The sequence below is a fragment of the Vipera ursinii genome (genome assembly GCF_947247035.1).
Source record: "Vipera ursinii genome assembly, chromosome: 1".
Lineage (NCBI taxonomy): Eukaryota > Metazoa > Chordata > Lepidosauria > Squamata > Viperidae > Vipera > Vipera ursinii.
The window spans coordinates 47276386-47302570 of NC_139512.1; the positions used below are offsets into that span (position 1 = coordinate 47276386).

The following is a 26185-nucleotide window of genomic DNA, read 5'->3' on the forward strand; positions in this document are numbered from 1 at the left end:
AGGCAATGATATGGAAGCCTGCCTGGCACAAAAAGAAACCTAGAGTTAGATTTTAAAAATGGGTGGTTTTCTTAATGTTGGGATTTGTAATAATAAAGCTTAAAATAGTGTGGGAAGTCAGCTCCCCAGAGAAGGAAATATTAAAAGGGCAGGAAAATATATTTCCTAAAAGGATCTTAAAGAGACAGAAAAGCATGCCCAGGTTTTCTTAATAGCCCCAAGTCTCCCTCCCCCAAGGGGAAACCAACTCTATAGAAATGCAGATGTAAACCATTCAGGGAGGTTGAAGCTAAGAAGACTTCTAAAATCTACATACCCCTGCCCCAGGGAGGTGGGCTGGGACAGACAACTAGCAAGAATCCTAGAGTGGCACACCTAGGCTCAGGACAGAATACGTGACAAAGGAAATACAAAGCTTGAAACAGGAAATAACTCCAGACAATAAAGTCCAGGGGGTATAAAAACCCACTACCCACATGTGCTCAGCCCTTCTCTTTTCCTGTCGGATCCATCTTTCTGTCTGCCTTTCCTCCGCAATAAACTACAACCTTCTTCCCAAAGCAGTTGCCATGTTTATTCCCTGCTTGGAGGAACCATGATGAAGACTTTTCTTCCAACAATAGCTTTTAATGGGCTAAGGGGAACGGTTAAAAGATATAAACTGATTTTATATTTAGGACCTAGATTTTTAAGGGAATGAAAATTATCTACTAGAGCATAACTTCGAATTATATTATAGAACTTGGAATGACACAACAAAAGATACCTTGTTAATTATTGATAATTACAAAGATGATAGAATATGTTTTTGAAATGTAACAAGAATGCACTTAAATGAACAATGTATGTATTTCAGATATGATAACTACTATATAATGAAATAAGGGAAATTTGGGTTACCCGAAAATTAAGTTTCTTAGATACCATAGCCTAATTTGGAGCACTGTGTTGAAATTAGATAAAACTTAAAAACAGGACGTGGATAAGTATCTGTGGAAAATATATTGATAATTGTTCTAATTGATTCTGTCAAAACCAGAAATGTATTAATTTGATTTTGATATTATGATTAAGGGAATTGGAGAGGGAATTTTTGTTGATCTATCCTGACCTATGTTCAAAAAGATTTTGTTATTGGACTTTTGATTTTCCAATCACCACATTGCTTCATAAATATTTTGGATGTAAAATTAGAAAATTAATAAAACTTGTTTTTTGTTTTTTTTTTAAAGGGTGTGAGAGTGGCCATGGAGGCGCGGTGTGAGAGCAGCAAGGCTTGGGGAGAATATACAGATGAGGGAGATTTACATGAGCAACTTGCAATCTTATCTGCCAACAGTGAAGGTTGGAAATTGCTATCATGTGAACAAGGGATGATGCAACTGTCGTTTGAGCCAGTGGCCAAGCACCCAAATCTCAATCAAGTGCTTAGGGGTAATGGGATGGCCACAACTTTGAGGACTGTCTGTAACCATTACTCATTCAACACTGTTGTAATTCCAAACTGTCATTGACCAAGTGGTCATTAACTAAGGACTACCTGTATATTCCTACAAAACAACTTTTAAGAGGTGAACACCTGTGGCTACAAACTGGTTCATTGAAGGACCTGGTCAGTGCAATAACTGCGCTGTTATCAGTGTACAAAAGTTATGTATATCTTTTTGCATTCTACTTGTAGAAATTTGTTGCTAGGAGAAATACAATTACTCGTTTAGTGACATATTGACTACAGGAGGAAATACCATTGCCTTCCTGGCTTGGCTTGGTCAATTGATTCATCCTGCTAAGCACTAGGAAGATATTTTTATACATATTAATTTAGTTTCCATTTTATTAATAATTAAAGAATTTTACAGCAAGAATTGATCAAAATTAATTGAGTGAGCCTTTCTCTTTAAAAATTGTCTGATTTAAAAACTCTCCTGCCCTCCAAAAGACAAGATAATATGAAGCTTCTTTTCAATAAAAGCAGAGTTCATGGTAGTTTTACACACATATTTTAGTATATCTTTTGTATAAGCTTCTATTTACTTCCTTTTATAAAAATAGAAGATGGGATTTGAATTTGGAGGAAAATAATGTATTTTGTTTATGACTAAATGTTATTGTTTTCCACTCACAAATGGAATGCTCAGGCATTGTGTGAAAAAAACAACTTTTCCTGAATTGAAATGAAATGAAAAAATTAGTTAATTTATTTTATTTATTTATTTTATTGCATTTATATACCGCCCTTTCCCTGAGGACTCAGGGCGGTTTGCAGGGAGTTAAAAATCAACCATACAAAAGTTAAAACCCAATTTAAAAAATATTAAATCAACCCTGTACTATTAAAAACCCCAATTAAAATGAATGTCTCCTCAGCCTGGGCCCGAGAGCTCAAAGAGCCAGGTCTTCAGGCCCCGGCGGAATGATCGGAGGTCGGGAGCAGTCCTCAGCTCCACCGGCAGCTGGTTCCAGATGGCAGGCGCCCCCACTGAGAAGGCCCTATCCCTGGGTGTCACCCACCGGCAATCTCTTACCGGCGGGACCCTGAGCAGACCCTCCATGTGGGAGCGCACTGGGCGAAGGGCGTTTGATGCCGGCAGCAGGTGTTCCCTCAAATACCCCGGACCCAGGCCATGTAGGGCTTTATAGGTGATAACCAGCACCTTGAATTTCACCCGGAGGGCAACCGGAAGCCAATGCAGCTCGCAGAGTAGAGGTGTTACATGGGAGTATCGGGAGACCCCCATTACAACTCGCGCGGCCGCATTCTGCACCAGTTGAAGCCTCCGAGTGGTCTTCAAGGGCAGCCCCATGTAGAGAGCGTTACAGTAGACCAAACGGGAGGTCACAAGTGCATGAGTAACTGTGCGTAGGGCGTCTCGGTCCAGATAGGGACGCAACTGGCGCACCAGGCGAACCTGTGCAAAAGCCCCCCTGGTCACGGCTCCTATGTGATCTTCAAAATTGAGCCGTGAATCCAGGAGGACGCCCAAGTTGCGAGCCCTATCAACGGGGGGGGTAACACCTCACCCCCCATCGTTAGAGGTGGAATAACTTGGTTAACCCGAGATGCCGATATGCACAGCCACTCAGTCTTGGCGGGATTGAGAACATCAAGAGCATTGCCACATAGAGAATGATGTTGGCATGCTGTAAACTGCTGAGAATCATTTGAAGTGAGGCTGCATGCATGAAACTTGAATTTAAAAAATAAATACATAAATGAAACAGTAGAATTAAGTTGCCTGAGAAAATATATTTTGGAGGGATATACCTCTCTAAGAATGAAATGTCATTTATCTCTTTATCTTCATGATGTTTCTTGTCCCTATTGGATGGTGTGGTAACTCAGCAGTTAAGATGCTGGGCTTGTCAGCTGGAAAGCCGGCAGCCTTGGTTCAAGACCATTGCCACGCAATGGAGTGAGATCCCTCCCTTGCTCCAGCTCCTGCCAACCTAGCAGTTTGAAAGCATGCAAATGTGAGTAGATAAATGGGTACCATTTTGGTGGGAAGTTAACAGTGTTCTGTGATATTATGCTGGCCAAATGACCCAAAAAATGTCTTTGGACAGCGTTGGCTCAATAGCCTTGAAACGGAGATGATCACCACTCCCTATAGTCAGCAACAACTAGTGAAATAAAATCTGCAAGGACTCCTTTACCTTTACCTTGTCCCTATTGGTTCCTAACTGCCGTAAGTAACTAACTACAGGGAAGAACTTAACAGTGTCTTTTCTGAATTCTTCCTTTGCAGTTAGTAATGTTTGGTATCTGATACTCTACTGCAATATGGTGAAAGTGGAAAACTAGGTTATATCACAGATTACCATGTTATTACACTGAATAGTGCAACCAACAATCTGAGGACCCAGATTGTTGGGGGCAATAAGCTGACTTTGTAATAATGCCGCTTGGGGGGTGTGTGAAAGCCCTAATAAGCAGGCATATACATAGAATGAAGGCTACTGCTAAGCTTGTAAGCCGCCCTGAGTCTTCCGAGAAGGGCGGGATATAAATGGAATAAAAATAAAAATAAAATAAACAACAAGAATTTCCTTCAAAGAGAAAAAAACTTGATTTACTAAGATCTAATAAGAAAAGAACAGGAAAAAAAACCCTCTGTTCTCATTTTAGGTGACATAAACATAAGGGAAGTGGTAAAAACAATAGTTCTGCTATCTAAATAAATTATGATTACATATGCTAAGCCATGGTTTAAACATGGACTATTAAATAAATCACAGTTGCCTGGACTTTTTCAATGTGCTAAACCATTAACTTATGATTTATAGCCCACACAGACTCTGCTTTAGAATATCTGAACTAGGAATGTAGTGGATTACATCTGAAGAATTTCAGAGGACCAAGTTAAAGTATAGTTTAACCAGCAGAATTATGCTATGTGATTCTATACAGCTATTTCAATGCATAAAATTAATGACATGGAGATGCAACCTCATGTGAATCTCATTGGATAGACTGTACGTACAAGTGGACTATAGAAATCCTCCTGGCTTTAGTGTGCAGATATGTAACTGAAGTATGTAAAAACTAAATAATGCATCATGAGAAGTCACGCTGTATGTAAAATTCTTTGTATAAGTATAATTTCAAAGAGTTCATGCAATAGTTTTAAAAATGTGCTTGTATGAAGTAACATATTTTGTTACTTGATACTTTGTTACTAGATAGAATAACTCTGTGTTGTGACATTTAGTTATTCTATCTAGTTTATGAAAACCAAAGAACAGCATCTTCTTCTTGTTGTTGTTATTACATTACTTCAAACAAAATATGTTTTAATCGTCTCTATTGATGGCTGATTTGTCTGAATGTCAACGTTTGGATTTAGCATTTAGTTGAAACTGGAAAGTTCCAAATCAGCCATCAATAGACACGTAAAAGTCATCGATTTTTACATATCATTCAAAAGATACAAATAAAACAAATTAAGTAGGAAACAAAAAGACCAGAATATATTCTCTCCAGCACCCAACACTCAAATAAACAAAGATTAACACCAGGCAAACAAGGCAAAACCAATTACCAAGGAACTACCTCATAGGAAACCAAACCCCCACCAATAGTGGCATATCTGGTGTCCATATATAAACTGCGAGAAAATCCACACTCACTAGCTCTGACAATGTTTCCTAGTTGGGTAATGAAACATCTGAAAGCAAACAAACTCATAGAACAACAAGCACTCCACAGAATAGGTTCTGTCATCAAGATGTTAAGAACTTCACTATTTCATCTTAATTGTCCATGAATCCAGTGTAATTACAAGATGTTTCATTCATACATATTTTCATTCATTCTATGGGGAGGTCCCACTTCTCATATTTTATTTGGCTTTCTCTCTGCTGCCCAGGGATATTGTGGTAGAATTTTGAGCTTCAGTGATAGATAATCATCAGAATGTCAGTAACATTCTATGCCAGGGCTTTTCAACCTTTTCACTCATTGTACCACTTTTAGGATATGGCAACATCCAAGTACCACCAGTCGCCTGGCAAGGTATCAAGAACTTGATGACCAAACAAAAAAAAAGGAAAAAAGTGATGAAGTACAAGTAGTCCTCGACTTACAACAGTTTGCTTAGTGACTGTTCGAAGTTACAATGGCACTGGAAAAAGTGCCCCCCAAGCCACAGTCGAGCAAGACACCTGACTGCCCGCCTGGTGGCGCTTTTCCTCCTGTCCGAGGTTTTCATGGTTGTGAACATTTCTGTTGAGGATTGGCAGCAGGGGTGGGGTGAGGGGTGTTTGGTTTTTATTCTCTGCTGGGTGGTTGTAGCAGGTTCTGGTCACTTCACGTGACCCTGGGACACTGTGACCATCATAAATATGAATCAGTTGCCAAGCATCTGAATGTAAATCACAAGACCCTGGGGATGCTGCAACATTCCAGCTGATCGGCGCTTCTTCTGGGCTCAGCAGAAGCACCAGGATCAGCGCAGAGCTCCAGCTGGAGCCTGGTGATGATCCTTGCACTTCTGCTGAGCCCTGACAGCCCTGAAGAAGCACCGATCCTGGCGCTTTTGCTCAGCCCTGCAGCTCCAGCCATCTCTCGCTCAGGCTTGTGTGGTGCTGCCACTGGTTCAGCTCATTCCCTTCCCCCGCTACCACTTTTCTAGGATGGTCGCGTACACCTGCCAGGTGCCAATGTACCACAGGTGGTACCCGTACCACTGGTTGAAAAGCCCTGTTCTATGCCATTTTCAAAAGAAACTGAGCTCCATTTAGTGGCAGCTAATTTGCTGCCATAGGAATTGCTGAGCTACAAGGCAATTCATGGTCATTTGCTCCAGGGATTTGTAGAAGGTAGAATCAAAGCTCAAAGTAAGCAGAACCAAGGTAGAGCAGAAAGTTTTGAGTAGAAACTTCTATTTATTTATTTTACAAACCTGAACTTACCCAAGCAGGAAAAGCTCAAGAAAATAAATTGGGAAACATTAGCATTTTAAATGTGAAAAAAATGATATTCTACTTAGCAAATATAGATTTGATTGTGTGCCATCAAATTGGTGCTGACAACCATATAGCTAGTCTAGAAAGTGAAATAAAACCACAGTATTTCTAGATAATTAACAAATGCAATCTGCGATATATAACAGACAAATGTGGGTTAATGACCTAAATGCCCACAGTAGTTTAAATAAAGCATTGATGGTAGTTTCTGCAGATATACATATGGCCTTCTATTTAGAATATAAGGAATGAAAACTGCATATCTGGAGTGTTCTATGCTTAGGGAAGGTTTTTCTGAAGCATTATGGAAAACTAAAATAGCATTTCCAGAGAGGTCCTAGGGAGGATATTGCATATTGAGAGGAAGAAGGAGAGAACAACTTCGGCTCAGGCAGCAAAATGTCATTTGAGAGATAAAGGAAAATATTACTATGACACTCTTCCTGTTTACATTTTTGTGAGTCCTTGGAAGAAGACTAATCTGAAGGGTTATCATTTAAAAACAAATATTTCAAAGGCAAATTATTTGCCACCAGAATCTTGAATTTGGATTTAAAGAATCTTATTCCTGTGTTATACTTTTTTCATTGTTTAAATCAATTAGTAAGTCTTATTTAGGCATTGAAAAGACAAATAGTGCAATTCAAATTCTACATTTACCCACCCAGGCTCGTGGTTCTCTCTCAGTCTCAATGAGAAATGAATTCAGAATAAAAAAAACTAACTTTCTAAATTGTACAACAGATTCATTTCAACTAATTATCACTTTTTTTCTGTTTTGTGAAAGAGTGATGTACCATTAACAGTAAAAGGAGAGACTTAAACGTGAAGGAAGGCAATGCTTATGGCAGCAATGCTCATTTTCCTGTCATCTTTTTTAGAGGTTTTTTTCCCCTGGATGCTTAAAAAAGAAAAAAAGGAAGTAAGTTCTCTGATTTGCTTCCCTCTGTGAGCCTCTAGATAAAATATATTTTGTGGATAGATGTCCTGCCTCTCCTTTCTTTCATAATAATCTCATTGCTGTTTGGAAAAATTAATGCTGTATTTGAAAATTATTCAAAATATTCTCAGCCAGAAATTTAAGTATGCAGTAAGCTAGGAGAACAGTTTGAACCAGTCAGGTGGAGAAACAAAACAGCCAAATATTGAAGTCCATAGAGATCCATTCCTGTCTCAAGGGCAAAACCAAAAAAACGTAACACTGCTGTGACCTTAAATGTCTTGAATAGAGATATGAATAGTTAGTTTGCTTGTTTAAAGCAGAACTATTGCTTGGGACTGAAACTCTTTTTTACGTTTAAGTTTTAAGTTATAACTTGAATGAGACAGAAAGAAAGAATGGGAGTGATTTACTTAAATGTCACGGTTGTGAAGGAAACTTGTCAACTCACTTTCTTGCCAAGAACAGGGTAGCTGTATAAAGATAAAGAAACTATTTTCTGTAGAAGCTTAAATTCAGAAGTGTCTTCAAGTTCCTGCTTATAATGTTCTAAATTGGTTTGTTGTGGGTTGTTGTTGTTTTTTTAATGAGAAGGAAAGGTTCCTATCTTCCTAAGGACTGTGCAGGGATCCCCACCTCAGGGACAAAACCAAAACAGAGAACATACCATCTCTACAACATAAATTTTATTTTTTTAAAATGAGAACCTTGCAGTCACACTGTTTATTTATAGTATGGCTTCTGATTGCCTAAAAATGTTGCAGACTTTTTTTCAATATGTACAGTAGTTTTCTAACTTCAATGGGAAAGGAGAGTAATAGAGATGTATTTAAACTTTGTAATTGTAAAGAAAACCTGTTGGTTTCCTTGACAAGAAGAAAAAAGAAGCTGCATAAATTAGCAGTCATAGCAAAACCATTCTTTTCTTTTCTTGCAGCATCTCATTGAAGTATTTTTCTCAACCCCCTTTGAAAAAATGTTAAAATTGTGTGTGGATTCCGATGGAACTGTTTGTGCATTTTATATAAGGCCACCCAGCTGAGTTTTGCCTAAGACTTTGTGTCTTCTAACCCAGTGCCTTAACCACTACTACACCAAAGGGGTTCTCATGATAAATACAGTCGATATCCTCAACTTATTTATTTATTTATTTATTTGTTTATTTATTTATTTATTTATTTTATTTTATTATATTTATATACCGCCCTTTCCCGAAGGACTCAGGGCAGTTTACAGGGTGATTAAAACAAAAATACAAAAGTTAAAAACAGTTAAAAAATTATATCCGTCCCTGAACAAATAAAATGCCAGTTAAAATTAAAATTAAAATTAAAATTCTCAGCCTGGGCCAGAGAGCTCGAAGAGCCAGGTCTTCAGGTCCCGGCGGAATGAACGGAGGTCGGGGGCAGTCCTAAGCTCCACTGGCAGCTGGTTCCAAAGGCCAGGTGCACCCACTGAGAAGGCCCTATCCCTGGGTGTTGTCCGCCGGCAATCTCTTACCGGCGGTACCCTGAGAAGACCCTCCCTGTGGGAGCGCACTGGACGAAGGGAGCTTGATGCCAGCAGCAGGTGTTCCCTCAGATAACCCGGACCCAAGCCATTTAGGGCTTTATAAGTCATCACCAGCACCTTGAATCTCACCCGGAGGGCAACCGGGAGCCAATGCAGCTTGCGGAGTAGAGGTGTTACATGGGAGTATCGGGAAACCCCCATCACAACTCGCATGGCCGCATTCTGCACCAGCTGAAGCCTCCGAGTGGTCCTCAAGGGCAGCCCCATGTAGAGAGCGTTGCAGTAGTCTAAATGGGAGGTCACGAGTGCGTGAGTGACTGTGCGTAGGGCATCTCGGTCCAGATAGGGTCGCAACTGGCGCACCAGGCGAACCTGGGCAAAAGCACCCCTGGTCACAGCTCCTATATGGTCTTCAAAATTGAGTCGTGAATCCAGGAGGACGCCCAAGTTGCGAGCCCTATCAACGGGGGTAACACCTCACCCCCCATCGTTAGAGGTGGAATAGTCTGGTTAGCCCGAGATGCCGATATGCACAGCCACTCAGTCTTGGCAAGATTGAGACGAAACCTGTTTCTCCCCATCCAGACCTGGACCGCCTCCAGGCAACGGGACATCACGGTGAGGGCATCGCTGGGTTGTTTCTGGGTGGAAAGAAAAAGCTGGGTATCATCAGCGTACTGATGATACCCCATCCCAAAACCACAAATGATCTCACCCAGCGGCTTCATATAGATGTTGAACAGGAGGGGCGAGAGAACTGACCCCTGAGGAACTCCACAAATGAGAGGCCTCGGGGCGGATCTCTGCCCTCCCGTCAAGTTTTTACCCCCCGTAGATAGGGCTCGCAACTTGGGAGTCCTCCTAGATTCACGGCTTACTCTGGAAGATCATATAGTGGCTGTGACTAGGGGGGCTTTCGCCCAGGTTCGCCTGGTGCGCCATTTGCGGCCCTATCTAGAACGGGATGCCCTGTGTACAGTCACTCATGCGCTCATGACCTCTCGTCTGGACTACTGCAACGCTCTCTACATGGGGCTTCCCTTGAAGACCACTCGGAGGCTCCAGCTGGTACAGAATGCAGCCGCGAGAGTTGTCTTGGGAGTTTCCCGGTACTCCCATGTTACACCTTTGCTCCGCGAGCTGCATTGGCTGCCAGTTGTCTTCCGGGTGAGGTTCAAGGTTTTGGTAATGGTTTTTAAGGCCCTACATGGCATGGGTCCGGAGTACCTCGGGGATCACCTGCTGCCGGCATCAACTTCCCTCCGCCCTGTGCGTTCCCACAGAGAGGGCCTCCTCAGGGTGCCACCGGTCAGAGAATGTCGGCTGGTGGCCCCCAGGGGGAGGGCCTTCTCTGTGGGCGCCCCAGCTTTATGGAATCAGCTGCCGGTTGAGCTCTGGATGGCACCTGACCTTCGCTCCTTCCGACGCGGTCTGAAGACCTACCTATTTGAGCAAACCGGCCTGGCCTGATGGGGATGTGCTGGGGTTTTTATTGGGGATTTTTAATATTATTCTACTGTTTTTAGCTCGGGCTCTTATTTAATTCTTTTTAATTTTTGTATTTTGTATTTTTTATGTGCCCTGTTCACCGCCCCGAGTCCTTCGGGAGAAGGGCGGTATACAAATATAATAAATGAAATGAATGAAATGAAATGAGTCACCCTAAACAGGGCGGCCGGGTGATTATCTGCAGACGCGATGAGGGCAGCGAAGTAATTAGACTTCGCCGTCCTCATCGCCGCAAGATAAGACCTTATAAAGGTTCTTAACTGCAGTCGGTCAGATTCGGATCGGCTGGACCTCCAACCGCTCTCTAGACCCCGTCTCCGATGCTTCATCTCCCGGAGCTCCGCAGAGAACCATGGAGCCCAACGGGATCTGCGCCGTGTCAGAGGTCGCAAGGGTACAACACAGTCAAGTGCCCCAGCAGCTGCCCTTTCCCAGGCATCCACCAAGGCATCGACTGGGCTGTGGGTGAGGGCGATGGGTATAGACCCAAGCGCCATCTGGAACCGTTCAGGGTCCATTAGATGCCTGGGGCGGAACCACCTGGTCGGTTCCGCAGCCCAGCGGCGGGGGGTGGCATAACGGAAGACCAGCCGCAGGAGATAGCGATCTGACCATGACAGGGGAACAATGGTTGGTGAACCCTCTCCCAGATCATCCAACTTATAACCACAACTGAGCCCGAAATTTCTGTTGTTAACTGAGACATTTGTTAAGTGAATGTTGCCCCATTTTATGACCTTTCTTGCCACAGTTTTTAAGTGAATCACTGCCGTTGATAAGTTAATAACACAGTTGTTAAATAAATCTGGCTTTCCCATTGACTTTGCTTGTCAGAAGGTCACAAAAGGAGATCCCATGACCTTGAGACACAGCAGTGGTCATAAGTATGAACCAGTTGCCAAGCATCTGAATTTTGATCACATGCTACAAAGGTTGTAAGTGTGAAAAATGGTCATAAGTCACTTTTTTCACTGCCATTGTAACTTTGAACAATCACTAAATGAACTGTCTTATAAGTCGAGGACTACCTGTATTGTGAGCCAAATTGTCTTATATACAGACAATTTTTACAAATATGCATTATTTTATTGATATTTTGTATTATCTAGTCTTAAATTTTTTATAATTCTGCTTTATAAATTTAATGCATCCCTAAGTACAGTTGTTGACAAACTGCAAACTCTGGTGAAGTGTATTTGTAGAAGTTTAATGATAAACATATAACATCTTTCTTAACGTTTTCTTACCTTCTTCACCTTTACTGCCCTCTTGAACTTCTCAATCAACCTCCAGGAGGCACTGTGATCCTAGTGGTTAAGGAATTCCATATCCTAACTTCACCATAGAGTTTTTGGGTGATTTTGAACCAAACTCTGAATCCATTCTTTCTATCCTACCTTACAGGATTTTATTTGGAGATAAAATGACGGGAAAATCCCCTTAATGCTACTTTAAATCCCACAGTACAGTAACACTATTAATAGCATATGTAGAAATAAATGACATTTGAATATTTAGTTACTCATCATGGAATTTTTATAACTGGAGAAGAGGCATATCAACACAATCCACTATTCTGGCATAATTCTTCTTCCAAAATGGAGAAATAATAACTGATAGTTGACCTTGTTTACAAGGCTAACTTCAATGATAATCCAAGCTATTTTGCTGCTTGAGGCAGAGCATAATATCCTACGTCAATCAAATTATTTTAGCATCTGTGCTTCAGCAGAGCCTTTCCCTGTTTCTGGCAGTAGTGTATAATGGTAAACATAATTATTTGGTGTCACTTCATAACATCTATAATATGGAGCCTGAAACAGCTCTATTATGTATGGTAAGATCAGTTCTAACCTCTTTGTGGACAAGACTAGGGAGAAGCAGCCTTATTTCTGTACTAATCCCATTAGAGGATTGTTTTACTTGCTTTTTTTAAAAAAAATTGCTTTTTAAATGGTTTAGAATTAGATTATCAATGATTACTGCATTGAATTTTTTCTTGGCTCATTTTCTGCTTTCTGGTGTACTTTGCAGTTGTGAGCTTCTAGAACGCTGAGGACAATAGACCGAGTTACAATACTCTAAAATAAATATATCCCATTTTTGTATCATTCTGTGGCAGGAAGGACACAAACTTCTGTGAGCATATGCAGAGCATTAGCTTTCTTGTACTTTAGAGTTATTTATTTAATCAACATGATGGAACTGGCCAATTCTGAGTGGCTTGCAATAAGAACAACTCTTTAAAGAAAAACCAATAAAATGGCCAAATCAATGGAAACCAAAAAAGAACAAGATATGATTATGCAAATTATTCCACAAAACATCCTACGGCGTTGGGAAAGATGCAGATTTTGAGGTTTGCTTAGAGTATGGCCAGGCCAAGGTAATTCAGATCTCTGGGAAATAATATTGTAGAAGACAGGTACCATGACAGAGAAAACCTGATTCCTGGGACCCTTTAAATCAGGGGTCCACAACCCCAGGCTGTAAGCTGGGGGCTGTAAGCAGTGGTGGGATTCAAATATGCGAACAACCAGTTTTCTGTGTGGATGCTGCTTCCAGAAGTCCATTCTGGGCCTGGGCTACAAAACATTAGCTACTGGTTCTGCTGAACTGGTGCAAACTGGCTGAATCCCACCACTGGCTGTAAGCCATTCAGAACTGGGCTGGAACTGGACATGTTACTATTTCCTTCGTGCAGCATGTTGTGTGGTCAAACTGCTATGGGAATTGATGTGTTTTGTTTTTGAATTTTTTGTGAAAGAAGTTGCAGTAGAAAACCCATACCCTCTGTTCAGCATTACGGTCATATTATGCTCCAGTGATTCATCATATAGTGGCTGTGACTAGGGGGCCTTTGCCCAGGTTCGCCTGGTGCGCCAGTTGCGACCCTATCTAGACCAGGATGCCTTGCGTACAGTCACTCATGCGCTCGTGACTTCTCGTCTAGACTACTGTAATGCTGTCTACATGGGGCTGCCCTTGAAGTCCACTCGGAGGCTCCAACTGGTGCAGAATGCAGCCACGCGAGTTGTGCTGGGGGTTTCCCGATACTCCCATGTTACACCTTTGCTCCGCAAGCTGCATTGGCTGCCGGTTGCCCTCCGGGTGAGATTCAAGGTGTTAGTAATGACTTACAAAGCTCTACATGGCATGGGTCTGGATTACCTACGGCACCACCTGCGGTCGGCGTTAACCTCCCTCCGTCCAGTGCGCTCCCACAGAGAGGGCCTCCTCAGGGTGCCTCCGATCAAAGAATGCCGATTGGTGGCCCCCAGGGGGAGAGCGTTCTCTGTGGGAGCGCCAGACCTATGGAACCGCTTGCCGGTTGAGCTCCGGATGGCCCCCGACCTTCGCTCCTTCTGGTGCGATCTAAAAATGTATCTATTTGAGCAATCTGACCTGATCTGATGGGTTAGGGTTGGGGTTTTAATACGTCTTAATTATTGTTTTAACCTTGGGCATTTATTTAATCGTTTTTAACTTTTGTATTCTGTTTTTGTATTTATTGCCCTGTACACCGCCCTGAGTCCTTCGGGAGAAGGGCGGTATAAAAATATAATAAATAAATAATAAATTATTCCCTGATAATTTTCTTTGTTCAGTTGACTTTATTGAATTCTTTATAGTTGATGATAAAGAAATAGTTGGAGGTTAAAAATGCCACTAATTTTAGTGATCACATTTGTTTTTGCAGAGCTGTAAGCAGGAAGAGTAATGTCAGTACATGTTTATTTCTGTGGCTGCACTAGTAAATACATTGTACTTTGCAAATAATAATAATAAAGTTGGATACAAGGCAGAAGATAAAGCAACATTGATTTTGATAATGTTATTTATTATCTTCATTCTTGTGTAATACAGAAAAGCATTGGAAATGAGAGAAATGCAAAACTTGTGGAAACTCTAAGGGAAAGAATAGAGTAAGATATATGGTAATTAAGGCACTGGCTGTGAGATAAATGCAGATAATGTCTGTTTTGTATTGACCAGGTCTCCTTTGCTAAATAATTGTTATATATTATTAATGTCATTTAGACTGGCAGATAAAAAACCCAGATTATATTTCTTATATGTAATGAAGTTATACAGCTAAATTACATATTCCCAAAATTTCTTCTTTATAGATGCGTTTCATTTTAAACAAAAAGCAATTTGCAGTCAGCTGGTGTATCTGTTCTATACTGTTGTATTAGATTCAGATTGTGTGAAGATGACTAGGAAAGTGCAGCAAGCATGACATCTCTGGCCAACATCGTTCCTTCCCCACAGTCTGAGTGGGTGTCCTTCAGTGATGGACTTCACCGTTCTGTTACTTCCCAAGGTAAATCTCTCCTCTTTGATGACATAGGCTCTTGCTATTTATTGAAACGAATAATTCATTTCAATTCAGCTATAGTCAAAAACAAAAATCTCTTGTGGCTTGCAATGAGTACAAGTTCTGCATATGTTCTGCATAAGAGCCTTGGTGGAGCAGTGGGCTAATGCCTCCTTAAGTAACACCAGCTGCCTGCAATTAGTGCAGGTTCGCATCCCACCAGGCTCAAGGTTGACTCAGCCTTCCATCCTTCCAAGGTAGGTAAAATGAGGACCCAGATTGTTGGGGGCAATTAAGCTGACTTTGTAATAAAGCCGCTTGTGGTGTGTGTGTGAAAGCCCTAATAAGCAGGCATATACATAGAATGAAGGCTACTGCTAAGCTTGTAAGCCGCCCTGAGTCTTCGGAGAAGGGCGGGATATAAATGGAATTAAAATAAAATAAATAAATTGTCAAAGTACAACATGTGTACATTGAGATTAGCTGAGCCTCCCCCCCATGCTCTCTCCCCCCAACACACAGTGACAACAAACCCTCCATCCCACCACACTATGTGAACCAACTACACCACACACCGGCCTTCCAAGTCAATTCTGCATAAGATTATGTCCCATTTAAAAGCCTAACAGCCCACGGATAAAAGCTATTTTTCAGCCTGTTGGTACGGCTGGCTATATTCCTATATCTCCTACCGGATGGTAGGAGAGTAAAGAGATACCGTCCAGGGTGTGAGTCATCCCTGAGAATCTTCCTCATTCTTCCAAGGCAACGAGCCCTGGCGATGTCATCCAGTGGTGTCAGGGAACAGCCCACAATGTCTTGTGCTGTGCTCACTACCCTCTGTAATACTTTCCTATCCACGGCTGTCAGACCAGCATACCAAACCACAATACCATACGAGAGGACGCTCTCTATGGTAGACCGGTAAAAGAGGGTCATTAGCTGTTGTTCTACCCTGTTCTTCTGCAAGATCCTAAGAAAGTGAAGCCTCTGTTGGGCCTTTCTAGCCACCTGGGTTGTGTTAACTTTCCAGGTCAGATCTTCACAGAGGTAGACTCCCAGAAATTTAAAGGAGGAAACTCTCTCTACACAGTCCTCCCCGATGTAAAGTGGGGCAGGTTCCTCCTTTTTTCTCCGGAAGTCTAACACCATCTCTTTCGTCTTGCCGATGTTTAGGTGCAAGTTGTTGTTACTACACCATATGGATAGTTTTTGTACCTCCGCCCTATATGCTGTCTCATCCCCACCTGTAATAAGACCCACCACAGTTGTATCATCTGCGAACTTGATTATCGCAGTGGATGGGTCGGATGATACACAGTACAGTTCTTCATCCTCATCCCCCCAACTGTAGGATTCTATCACTTACCAACTGCACATTACCAGAAGAAGACTCCTTAAAAAGACTAAGGAAAACATTGTGTATGTCCCTTGCAATTATCCTGATCTCCTGATCAGATCCCAGATGGTCCACTATAAAATGTAATAACGGTTATGGAAGCAAGTATAAGGGACAGCTATGGAGTGTCCACTATAATTTTAAAAATATAAAATTTAAAATTATAAAAAAATGGAAGCTCCCAGCATTCTTGAACAAAAAATTTTGGATTTTGGAATGAGAATTGTTAAATCTTGGGAGAAAATTGAAACTGGTAAGATTTCAGGTAATTAAAAAAAGATATTTTTTTGAGAAAAGAAGCCTAGTGCCAAAAATGTTGTCTAATGCTGAAATATAATATTATAGTGAATCCCATCAGCCATTAAGCTCATTGGGTAAATTTGGATCATTCACTCAGTATATCACAGAAGACAGCAGTGAAGATAAATGAGGGCATGATGTCCAGTTTTCTTGCTTCTGGAAGGAAACAAGATAAATATAGTCCTAAGGATCTGATTTCAGTTAGGCAACTAGGACATAGTAGATCATGGGTTAAAAGGAGAAAGAGAATGCAATAGTATGCTTTGACACAATTGTATTTAGAGAAATGAGAATTGTAATAGTGTAAATTGAAATATTGATCAAATGAAACCATTTATGGGATTTCTTCCACATCTACAGTTTTATGGTAACCTGGGCAGAACTTTTTGTTACAAAAACTCAAGGCTAAGGAGTTTCTGTAACAAAAAGGAATAAAGTAGCAGTCCTTTGCTAATTTTCCTTTTCCTCCCATAGTATCTTCATTTTACACCCCATAAAAATTTAATTAAATAAATAAATTAAATAAATAAATATGTTGCCATTTTAATATGTATTTGCCCATTTCTTCTACATAATAACTGGGTTCTGTTTGACAGTGCTCTGTTGAATAAGCTTTGTTGGCTGTATTTAGTTTTAATACAAAGTCATAGACCAGGGCTTGATTTCACAAAAGCTGAGTTTGTATGTCTTACTAATCAGTCCAAACAAACATAGGGGAATCTGAAGGTAGAACCAGAAGAGAGTATGAAGATATTCAGTGTGACTACTGTGTTTTCCTGTTCAGCAAACTCAGAGCTTTAAAGTCACTTTTTACTGTTCACATACCGTATGTGAATGGATGATAAAGTTGTGTGTCCTTCTTAAACAATTAGTGTGATGTCATATTACTCATTTTTATAGTGGGGTTCTCATTGCAGGTTATACTAGGGAGCCACTTGAGAGATTTCTTTCCTCCTCTGATACTTCCTCTGAAGGCAACCAAAATCTAGATGGAGAACTGCCAAGTCTTTCACATGCTGAATTGGGAGAAAGAATAAACAAAACCGCTGTAGGCCTTGATCTGTCTTCATCCTTCAGCAAGTGGGTCCAGTTTGAAGATGCACCCTGGACCAACAGTTCATCAGAGCATCCATGTACAGGTTGGAATGTCACTTGTTTATTGTGTATTGTAGCATGGATTAACAATAAGCCACATCACCTTTTACCAACCTGGTACTCTCTGATGTCCTAGATTAGAATTCCCATAATCACTCAATTAATATTCACAACCTAATGGATATTAATTGGATTAATGAGGGAACTGGGATGGTAATATATAGTTTAGCTTCTTTCAGTTGGAGAGTTTAGAAGTTTCTGTACTGTTTGACCTAGGATGTTTAAGACTCAACTTGTTCTGTGGATGCTTCTTAAGCATGTTGGTAAAGGAATCAATTTTCTAAGCCTTGATGTAAAGCATTTCTGTTTTACAGAAGTGTATGTGTATATTGATATTGCCCAAAGTCAGTGTACCATCCAGATATTAAACAGGAATATTGTAAAATACTTTCCATATAGATTGTTGGTTATTGCCTTATTTGCTAAGTTTTTGATAGCAAATGATACCGCTTTTTAGGGGAACAATGGGTGGCAGTTCTAGACTCTACATCTGAAGGGGACCTAATCTGAATTTTGATTCAGTATTTCAAACAATTGGATGAAGAGATGTTTTTCATTTAAGCTAATCAATAAAACTGTAACATCAAGAGATTGGGTTTTATACAGACTCTTGTTTCTGGAATATAAATAAATTTAAATAAAACAAAATAATTAAGTTGATCTAGGATGTGGTGAAAAATAGGGGAACTAAATTAATATTTCATCCTCGTGATCAGGGTATTTTTCTTTCATTTTTTTTTAAATAAATATTTTTGAAAAGCTTTGCTAGATGAAAGAGTTTCACAAACTTGAAATATGAAGACAGTTATTTCTTTTTTGTTGCTGCTTTAGAAACAAATATAGAGTCCAATTTAGAAACAAACAACTTTAGCCCTTTTTCACCAGCCTTCAGCATCAAGGCCAGAAGGAAATTTTCATTGCTATCTGATTGTTTTTAATATGGAGATGCCTTTTTTCTTGCACACTTGTGCTGCATTACCAGTAATAGAGGTATATTACTGATTAGATTCCAGTTTTTAAATATGTAATGTTGAGATTAAAATGCTTATTAACTTTAACTTTTTTAAAAAATAAAGATTCCTATGTTTTCATCTAATTATGCAAATAATGGAATGTGGAATATTTTTATTTATTTATTTTAATTCCATTTATATCCCGCCCTTCTCCGAAGACTCAGGGCAGCTTACAAGCTTAGCAGTAGCCTTTGTTCTATGTATATGCCTGCTTATTAGGGTTTTTACACACACCCCAAGCGGCATTATTACAAAGTCAGCTTAATTGCCCCCAACAATCTGTATGATATCAGTGGGATGATAGAGAAACAACTAAATGACAACTTAAGAAGTGACTTTGATCATCTCCTCTAAGCTCTTTGTCTCCTGTGGAAAAATTTAAAACCAGTTGGCTATCCATTAGATTTACTGATCTACACCTTGGAATTTATTGAGGCATGAAAACTAGAGTTAGAAAACATCTGTTTTGATTGCAATATGTAGCTTACACTCTTCTCAAGGATTTTGTCTGATAAATAAAAGCCCTGGTAAATAATAACCTGATCAAATAATTCAGGTGGCAAGGAAGTTATCTCACATCCTTGGAAAGACTTATTCACAATAGGATAAATTTCACATGATACTTGTTATCTAGTCTGGCGCTAAAAATATTAAGTCAGAGTTATAGCAACAGAAAGAAAGCAATAACTAGAAATGAAGAGATATTAAAGGTACTGTTTGGTGTCAGGGTAAAAGCTTATTGCAGTTGAGTTTCTGGAAGTATTGTCAGCAGTCCAGTCTGCTTTAGTGTAACTTGCTTTCAAATATAGAATAGCACTGCAAGGACACAGTATGGCCAGAAATATTTGGGATGAATTTTTCAGAAAAAAATTAAACCAGGTAGAATTTTATTTCGGGGTGTATGGAATGATAGCTATGATTTTAATAGTCGTATTGGTAATTGTTTTTTGAATATTGGATTTGATAGCTATAACCATATTCAGATACTCTTGGAGTATGTACAGATGAATGTTTGCAGACCTGAGAGAAGGATAATAAAAGTGGGGGCAGATATTTTTAGCCTTTTTCCATGCATATATCATTCCTGTGTGAACATATACTGTAGACTAGGCATATGAAAGTTTTATATATACTGCCTGACATTCTGTTTACAAAAAAAAAGTTTAGAAATGTTGTATGCATGCAGCTGAATAACCTATATTAAAGGTTACTTTGAATGTGATCTACAGTAAACCTCAGACATCCAGGTGTCTTTCCCCTACTCCTTCCAGCAGAGTTAATTCTCCAAAAGAGTTAAGAATTACTAGCTTCAGATTTAATAATTCTAGTTGGGATGAGGATGAGAATGCAAGTAACAAAATCAGAATATATAAAACAGTATTTAAGGGAAAGCAATCTTAAATTCAATAATAATGCTGTCATAATAATAAGGTGGAAGCCACTTAAATCCCAAATCATCAGAATAAATCTGGCATTACATCCTCTCAGAAAGTTAAGAATTGCTCTATATAAGTCCCATTTTTAATAATAATAATAAGTTGGAAGGGACCTTGGAGGTCATCTAGTCCAACCCCCTGCTCAGGCAGGAAACTATACCATTTCAGACAAGTGGCTGGCCAGTCTCTTCTTAAAAACTTCCAGTGTTGGAGCATTCACCACTTCTGGAGGCAGGTTGTTCCACTGGTTAATTGTTCTAACTGTCAGGAAGTTTCTCCTTAGTTCTAGGTTGCTTCTCTCCTTGACTAGTTTCCATCCGTTGCTTCTTGTCCTGCTTTCAGGTGCTTTGGAGAATAGCTTGACTCCCTCTTCTTTGTGGCAGCCCCTGAGATATTGGAACACTGCTATCATGTCACCCCTCACCCTTCTCTTCATTAAACTACACATACCCAATTCCAGCAACCGTTCCCTACATGTTTTAGCCTCCAGCCCCCTAATCATCTTGGTTGCTCTTCTCTGTACCCTTTCTAGAGTCTCGACATCTTTTTTACATCGTGGTGACCAAAACTGGATGCAGTATTCCAGGTGTGGCCTTACCAAGGCATTGTAAAGTGGTATTAGTACTTCACGCAATCTTGATTCTATCCCTCTGTTAATGCAGCCTAGCACTGTGTTGGCTTTTTTGGCAGCTGCAGCACACTGCTGGCTCATATTGAAGTGATTGTCTACTAGGACTCCGAGATCCCTCTCACAGTTGCTACTATTGAGCAAGGTACCACCTATACTATACCTATGCATTTGATTTTTCCTGCCTAAATGTAGAACCTTACTTTTTTCACAATTGAATTTCATTTTGTTAGATAGTGCCCAGTGTTTGAGTCTGTCCAGATCCTCCTATATCTTAAGCCTATCTTCTGGAGTATTGGCTATTCCTGCCAGCTTGGTGTCGTCTTCAAATTTGATGAGTTCCCCATCTATCCCCTCATCCAAGTTGTTAATGAAGATGTTGAAGAGCACTGGGCCCAGAACAGAGCCCTGGGGCACCCCACTTACATACTTCCTTCCATGTAGATGCAGTTCCATTGAGGACCACACGCTGAGTACGGCCTGTCAGCCAGCTACGAATTCATCTGGTGGTGATGCTATCTAACCCACGTTTTTCTATCTTATCAAGTAGTAGGTTGTGATCTACTTTAGCAAATGCCTTACTGAAGTCCAAGTAAATTATATCTACAGCATTCCTCTGGTCCACTAGTTTTGTCACTTGGTCAAAGAATGCAATAAGATTTGTCTGGCATGATCTGTTTTTGACAAACCCATGTTGGCTTTTAGTGATAACTTTGTTCGCATCAAGGTGTTCACTGGTTTGTTTCTCTGTTAATATTAATTTTCTTAATTTATAGAAGCATTCAGTCTGCCTAACACAAAAGGTTATCAACTAGAAGAAATCTGAAATGTGTTAATAGAATTAGTTTTGTTCTACTTTGTTCTCTGTTCTATCTTTCCTGTCTGATGTCATACAGACTGTTACCTTGTTTATGACCAACTTCAGCATTTTTTCTGAGCCAATCTAACTGGCTTTGTCATCTCTGTGCTGTTTGTGTCCTTATATAAATATTGGAATTATACAGTCAGTTAACAGGCATTTCCCTGTTACAAATCAAGTTAAGTTTTAGTCAGCCAAAATTTCTGTCAGTAAGAACATAGAATAATAGGGTTGGAAGGAACCATGGAAGTCTTTTAATCAAACCCTCTGATCATGGCAGAATATCCTATTCCATTCCAGAGTTTCTTTGTGCTTGATGGGATGGATGCACATGACCATAGAATAACAAAATAACAAAACAGAATAATAGGAACCCCGGAGGGTATGTAATCTCAAGAAAGACTAGTTTAAAAGAAACTGGTCGAGGAATGTGCAAAATAAAAAAATCAAACGCTAATACCATTCAGTCAAATTATTCATTACATCCAGAGGTCCAAACAGATTAGATTTCTTTCTGTTTCCTGCAAGATTTCTCTTCATATTTTGCAGGAAATCTTTTCTTCTGGACAGCCATCTAGGTAAAATCCAAAATAGATGATGCCACCAGAAAGTTTAATTCAAAGGGGTGGAGGGTGGGAAGATGTTTGTACTCAGGGATTACCCAAATGATCCTCCAGATTTACTTTCCCAGAGGTAGACGGGATTCTGACACATTTTGACCTAACAGGAATCTCTAGAAGGTTGAATTGCTGCAGGTGCCCACATTTTATTTCCCTGCCTAGTTCTCCCATGATACGAGTGTGTATATGATTCTATGGGCTTAATGGGGAAAGGCTGGCATGTGCTTCCTCTCTCCCTTCAGCTCTCAGAAATGGCATATTCTACTCATATGCTCAAGGGACGCAGTGGCTCAGTGGGTTAGGGCGCTGAGCTTGTCGATCAGAAGGTTGGCAGTTTGGAGGGTCAAATCCCAAGTGCCGCGTCACAGAGTGAGCTGTTACTCGTCCCAGCTTCTGCCAACCTAGCAGTTCAAAAGCATGTAAAAATGCAAGTAGAAAAATAGGGCCCACTACAGTGGGAAGGTAACAGCATTCCGTGCGCCTTTGGTGTCTAGTCATGCCGGCCACATGACCACGGAGACGTCCTCGGACAAGCGCTGGCTCTTCAGCTTTGAAACAGAGATGAGCACCGGCCCCTAGAGTTGGAAACGACTAGCACGCATGTGCGGGCAAACCTTTACCTTTACTCATATGCCACGTCTCAGTTTTTTCTTTGCATCTTCCAACCCTTCTCTTCCCTATTTCCTTCCAACTACCTTTTTTATTTTTATTTTTTTATTGAAAAGTTTTATAAAAGTTACAATATTATCCCATCCCCAACCCACCCCTAAACCCCCCTCCCCCACTTCCCAAAGCTGATTACAGGGTTACAAATATATAATAATCATAATCTAACTAACATTAACCAACTATATAAACAACCAAATACATAATGCACTTTAACCCGCCTATAACATAATTACAAACAATCTAAAAGTATCCAACTTATACTAATACAATAACGATACCTTATATATATTATTATTATAACTAATAATAAAAAAGAAAAAAGAAAAAAAATAAATTATAAAAATCTAAAATTTACTCATAAGCTACATGGAACTTTTTAGTCCCATATTTTTTCTGAATATAATCTATCCATCTTCTCCAAACCGAAATGTATCTTTCTTGTGAATGATCCTTCAAATAAGCAGAAATCTTAGCCATTTCTGCTAAATTTGACACTCTAAGCGTCCATTCCTCTGTAGTTCCTTCCAACTACCTTGATCAGAGTTCCAGCACAGCATGTTGCACTGCCTTCTATCCTCAAGCCTTCTATCTTCAAGCTCCAATACCTCCACTTCCTTCCCCTCCTCCTCTCCCTCCCTCTGCCACTGCTGATAATATCCCATTCCACCAGTCTGTTTTTCCTGACCTTTCCAGCACTCTGTCTCTGTCCTCCAGCACTTGCCCGCGTCTCCTTAACAGCTGCTAACCCTGACCTTTGCCTGCTCTGACTTTTCCCGTTAAAACACTTGTGCCTGGAGCATTGCCTTTTCTTCCTAATCCAGGAGAAAGCAGCCCCACTTTGCCTATATCTGGACTAAATGAATGTGTTTGGTCTGGAAACAAGGTCCTTGACAAGCCAAAAGTTCCATGTTCTGCACATTCCTGTCGTATACTTGATAAGCCATTTGTATGGAACTCTTTTTGTTCCATTAAGTTCAATAAAATTATATATTTTTTTTCTTTTAAGCCTCATCTCCAAAAATATTTTGTTGGATGTGTCCCTCCTTGGAATATTCAGAGAGACAACCACTTACTTCAGAGAGCAGTTGGACAACTACTTCAGAGAACAGTAGCAGCCCAAGTATCACCCCTTCCTACACTGATCTTCAATCAATAAATACGGAGGATTTGACTAGTGGAAGAGCATCCGCTGCAGACTCAACTGGTAAGCGACATATTTATTTATTTACTTACTTACTTATTTACTTATTTCATGTATTTGTAGGTTTTATCATTCCAGACAACTCTAGTCATAACTGGCCAAATTGTGTTGAATAAACTTATATAATTCAGGATATTTGTTTCCAGTGAATCCCCATCATAGGGAAATATTCACACTTCAGGCAGCGTCAAGTAAACCAGATTGTCTTACGCCTACATTCTGGATGCTGTTATTCCAGTTATCAAAGTCCAGCAATGAGGTGGCAGATGTTGAACGTGTGTGTTGAACTGAAGAAGCTTCTTCAATAGAGAAACAAATTTTTTTCAGGGAAAAGAACCTGAAATCCAGTTGTCTTTTGGCAAAGCACCTTTTGGATCTCCAGCTCTTCCAGTTAAACCAGGATAACATTTTCCCCCCATTAATAGGTGGTATAGGGACCGTATCATGAAACATGAAGTTAATTCTTTTCCCCTCCCATTGCCTCAGTTAATTTAGTTTTCCATTTCTATATATCCATTGACATTTTTTTTAAAAAAACACAACAACAACCAAAATACATATTGGTGTTAAACTACAGATAACAGATTTATCCAGGCCCTAAGATTAATGTTGGAATAAAAGAGGAAATGAAGACCAAACATTATTGACTGGAAACACTGTAGTTTGAGATTTCAAATAAGTAATAGTAATGGGATCCTGTACTCTGCAGCACCCACCTGCCTACATTCACATCCGCTGCTGCTCCTGCCTGCACTTGTACCCTCCCATGTATCCACCCCATCCATCTATAGTAGTCCGCACTTAGTGATGCAATGGGGACTGTTGGGATTGCCATCGCTAAGCAGCACAGTCATGTGAAATTGTTGGAGCAGTGGGCTAATGCCTCCTTAAGTAACACCAGCTGCCTGCAGTTAGTGCAGGTTCGCATCCCACCAGGCTCAAGGTTGACTCAGCCTTCCATCCTTCCGAGGTAGGTAAAATGAGGACCCAGATTGTTGGGGGCAATAAGCTGACTTTGTAATAATGCCGCTTGGCGGGGGCCGAAAGCCCTAATAAGCAGGCATATACATAGAATGAAGGCTATTACTAAGCACATTGGTTTGTGCTTAAATTGTAAGCCGCCCTGAGTCTTCGGAGAAGGGCGGGATATAAATGGGATTAAAATAAAATAATAAATAAATAAATAAACACATTGCTTAGTGATGGAAACTCTAGTCTCAATCACTATTGCAACCCCAGAACTACTTGTAATGTTGGATACCTGGTATGTTATCGAAGTAGGAAAGATGCTCACCTTAAGGCATACATAAAATGACTGTCAGTATTTTGTTGAAATCAAACTGTTGATTCCTATGCATTTTTGGGGGTTTTTTGGAGATCATTCCATTGCTTTGTGGTTAATTCATATACAGTTAGTACGATACATTTTACAACATAAGGATAGTCATTCATTGTCTTCAAGTTGCTGACTATAAAAGAAGTTTCTTTTAGGTTTTACAAAAATGTTTTATAGGTACAGAGTTTGAAAATAAGATCATTAGCTACGTGTACAAATACATTATGTAGCTATTTCCTCTTTCCCTCTTAACTAGTTTTCTTTGGATAGAAGAAGATGAAAGTACAATGGAAAAATAAAGGGGAAGGTTTCTTTCTTTTTTTCTTAAAACAAACCAACCTGTAAAATTCTAAGAATAAAAGGGTAATTGGACAATGATTCTCACCTAGAAACATGCTGAAACTATGCCTGAGAGCAAACTATCCCTGGATAAAGACCAACTGCATCTGCAATGTACAACTTATGGGTTTTAATTTGTCATTTTAGATTTGTATTACTGTTTTTAACTGGGCATGGGTTTAATCTTTTTTAATTTTTGTATTGTCTTTTTTATATATGCCCTGTGAACCGCCCTGAGTCCCTACCAAGGAGAAGGGCGGTATACAAATTAAATAAAACTTGAAACTTGAAACTTGAACTATATACCAAATAATATTTATGGTGCATAATCACAGCATGCTAAAACTTTATTATGGATTTAATGTGTGATTGATGAATTTTCTGTAGTGACTGGAGATCAGAATTACCAGTAACAGTAAGTGTTATTATAAATCAGTTCAATTTGATTATTGGAGTAATTTACCCATATAAAGGTATAATTTT

At 39.9% G+C, this 26185-nt stretch overlaps 1 protein-coding gene across 1 annotated transcript in view; it reads left to right on the plus strand.

The window, feature by feature from the left end:
* STON2 (stonin 2) overlaps window positions 1-25593 on the plus strand; it is a gene marked incomplete at its 3' end in the record, with an annotated part of 33862 nt that extends 8269 nt beyond the window's left edge. Inside the window, exons 2-5 of the mRNA XM_083349667.1 lie at window positions 14626-14753; window positions 17364-17585; window positions 23833-24030; window positions 25541-25593. Of these exons, the coding sequence (XP_083205793.1) occupies window positions 14666-14753; window positions 17364-17585; window positions 23833-24030; window positions 25541-25593 (561 nt within the window). The 5' untranslated portion in view covers window positions 14626-14665. The remainder of the gene's footprint in view (window positions 1-14625; window positions 14754-17363; window positions 17586-23832; window positions 24031-25540) is intronic.
* Window positions 25594-26185: the final 592 nt, after the last annotated feature.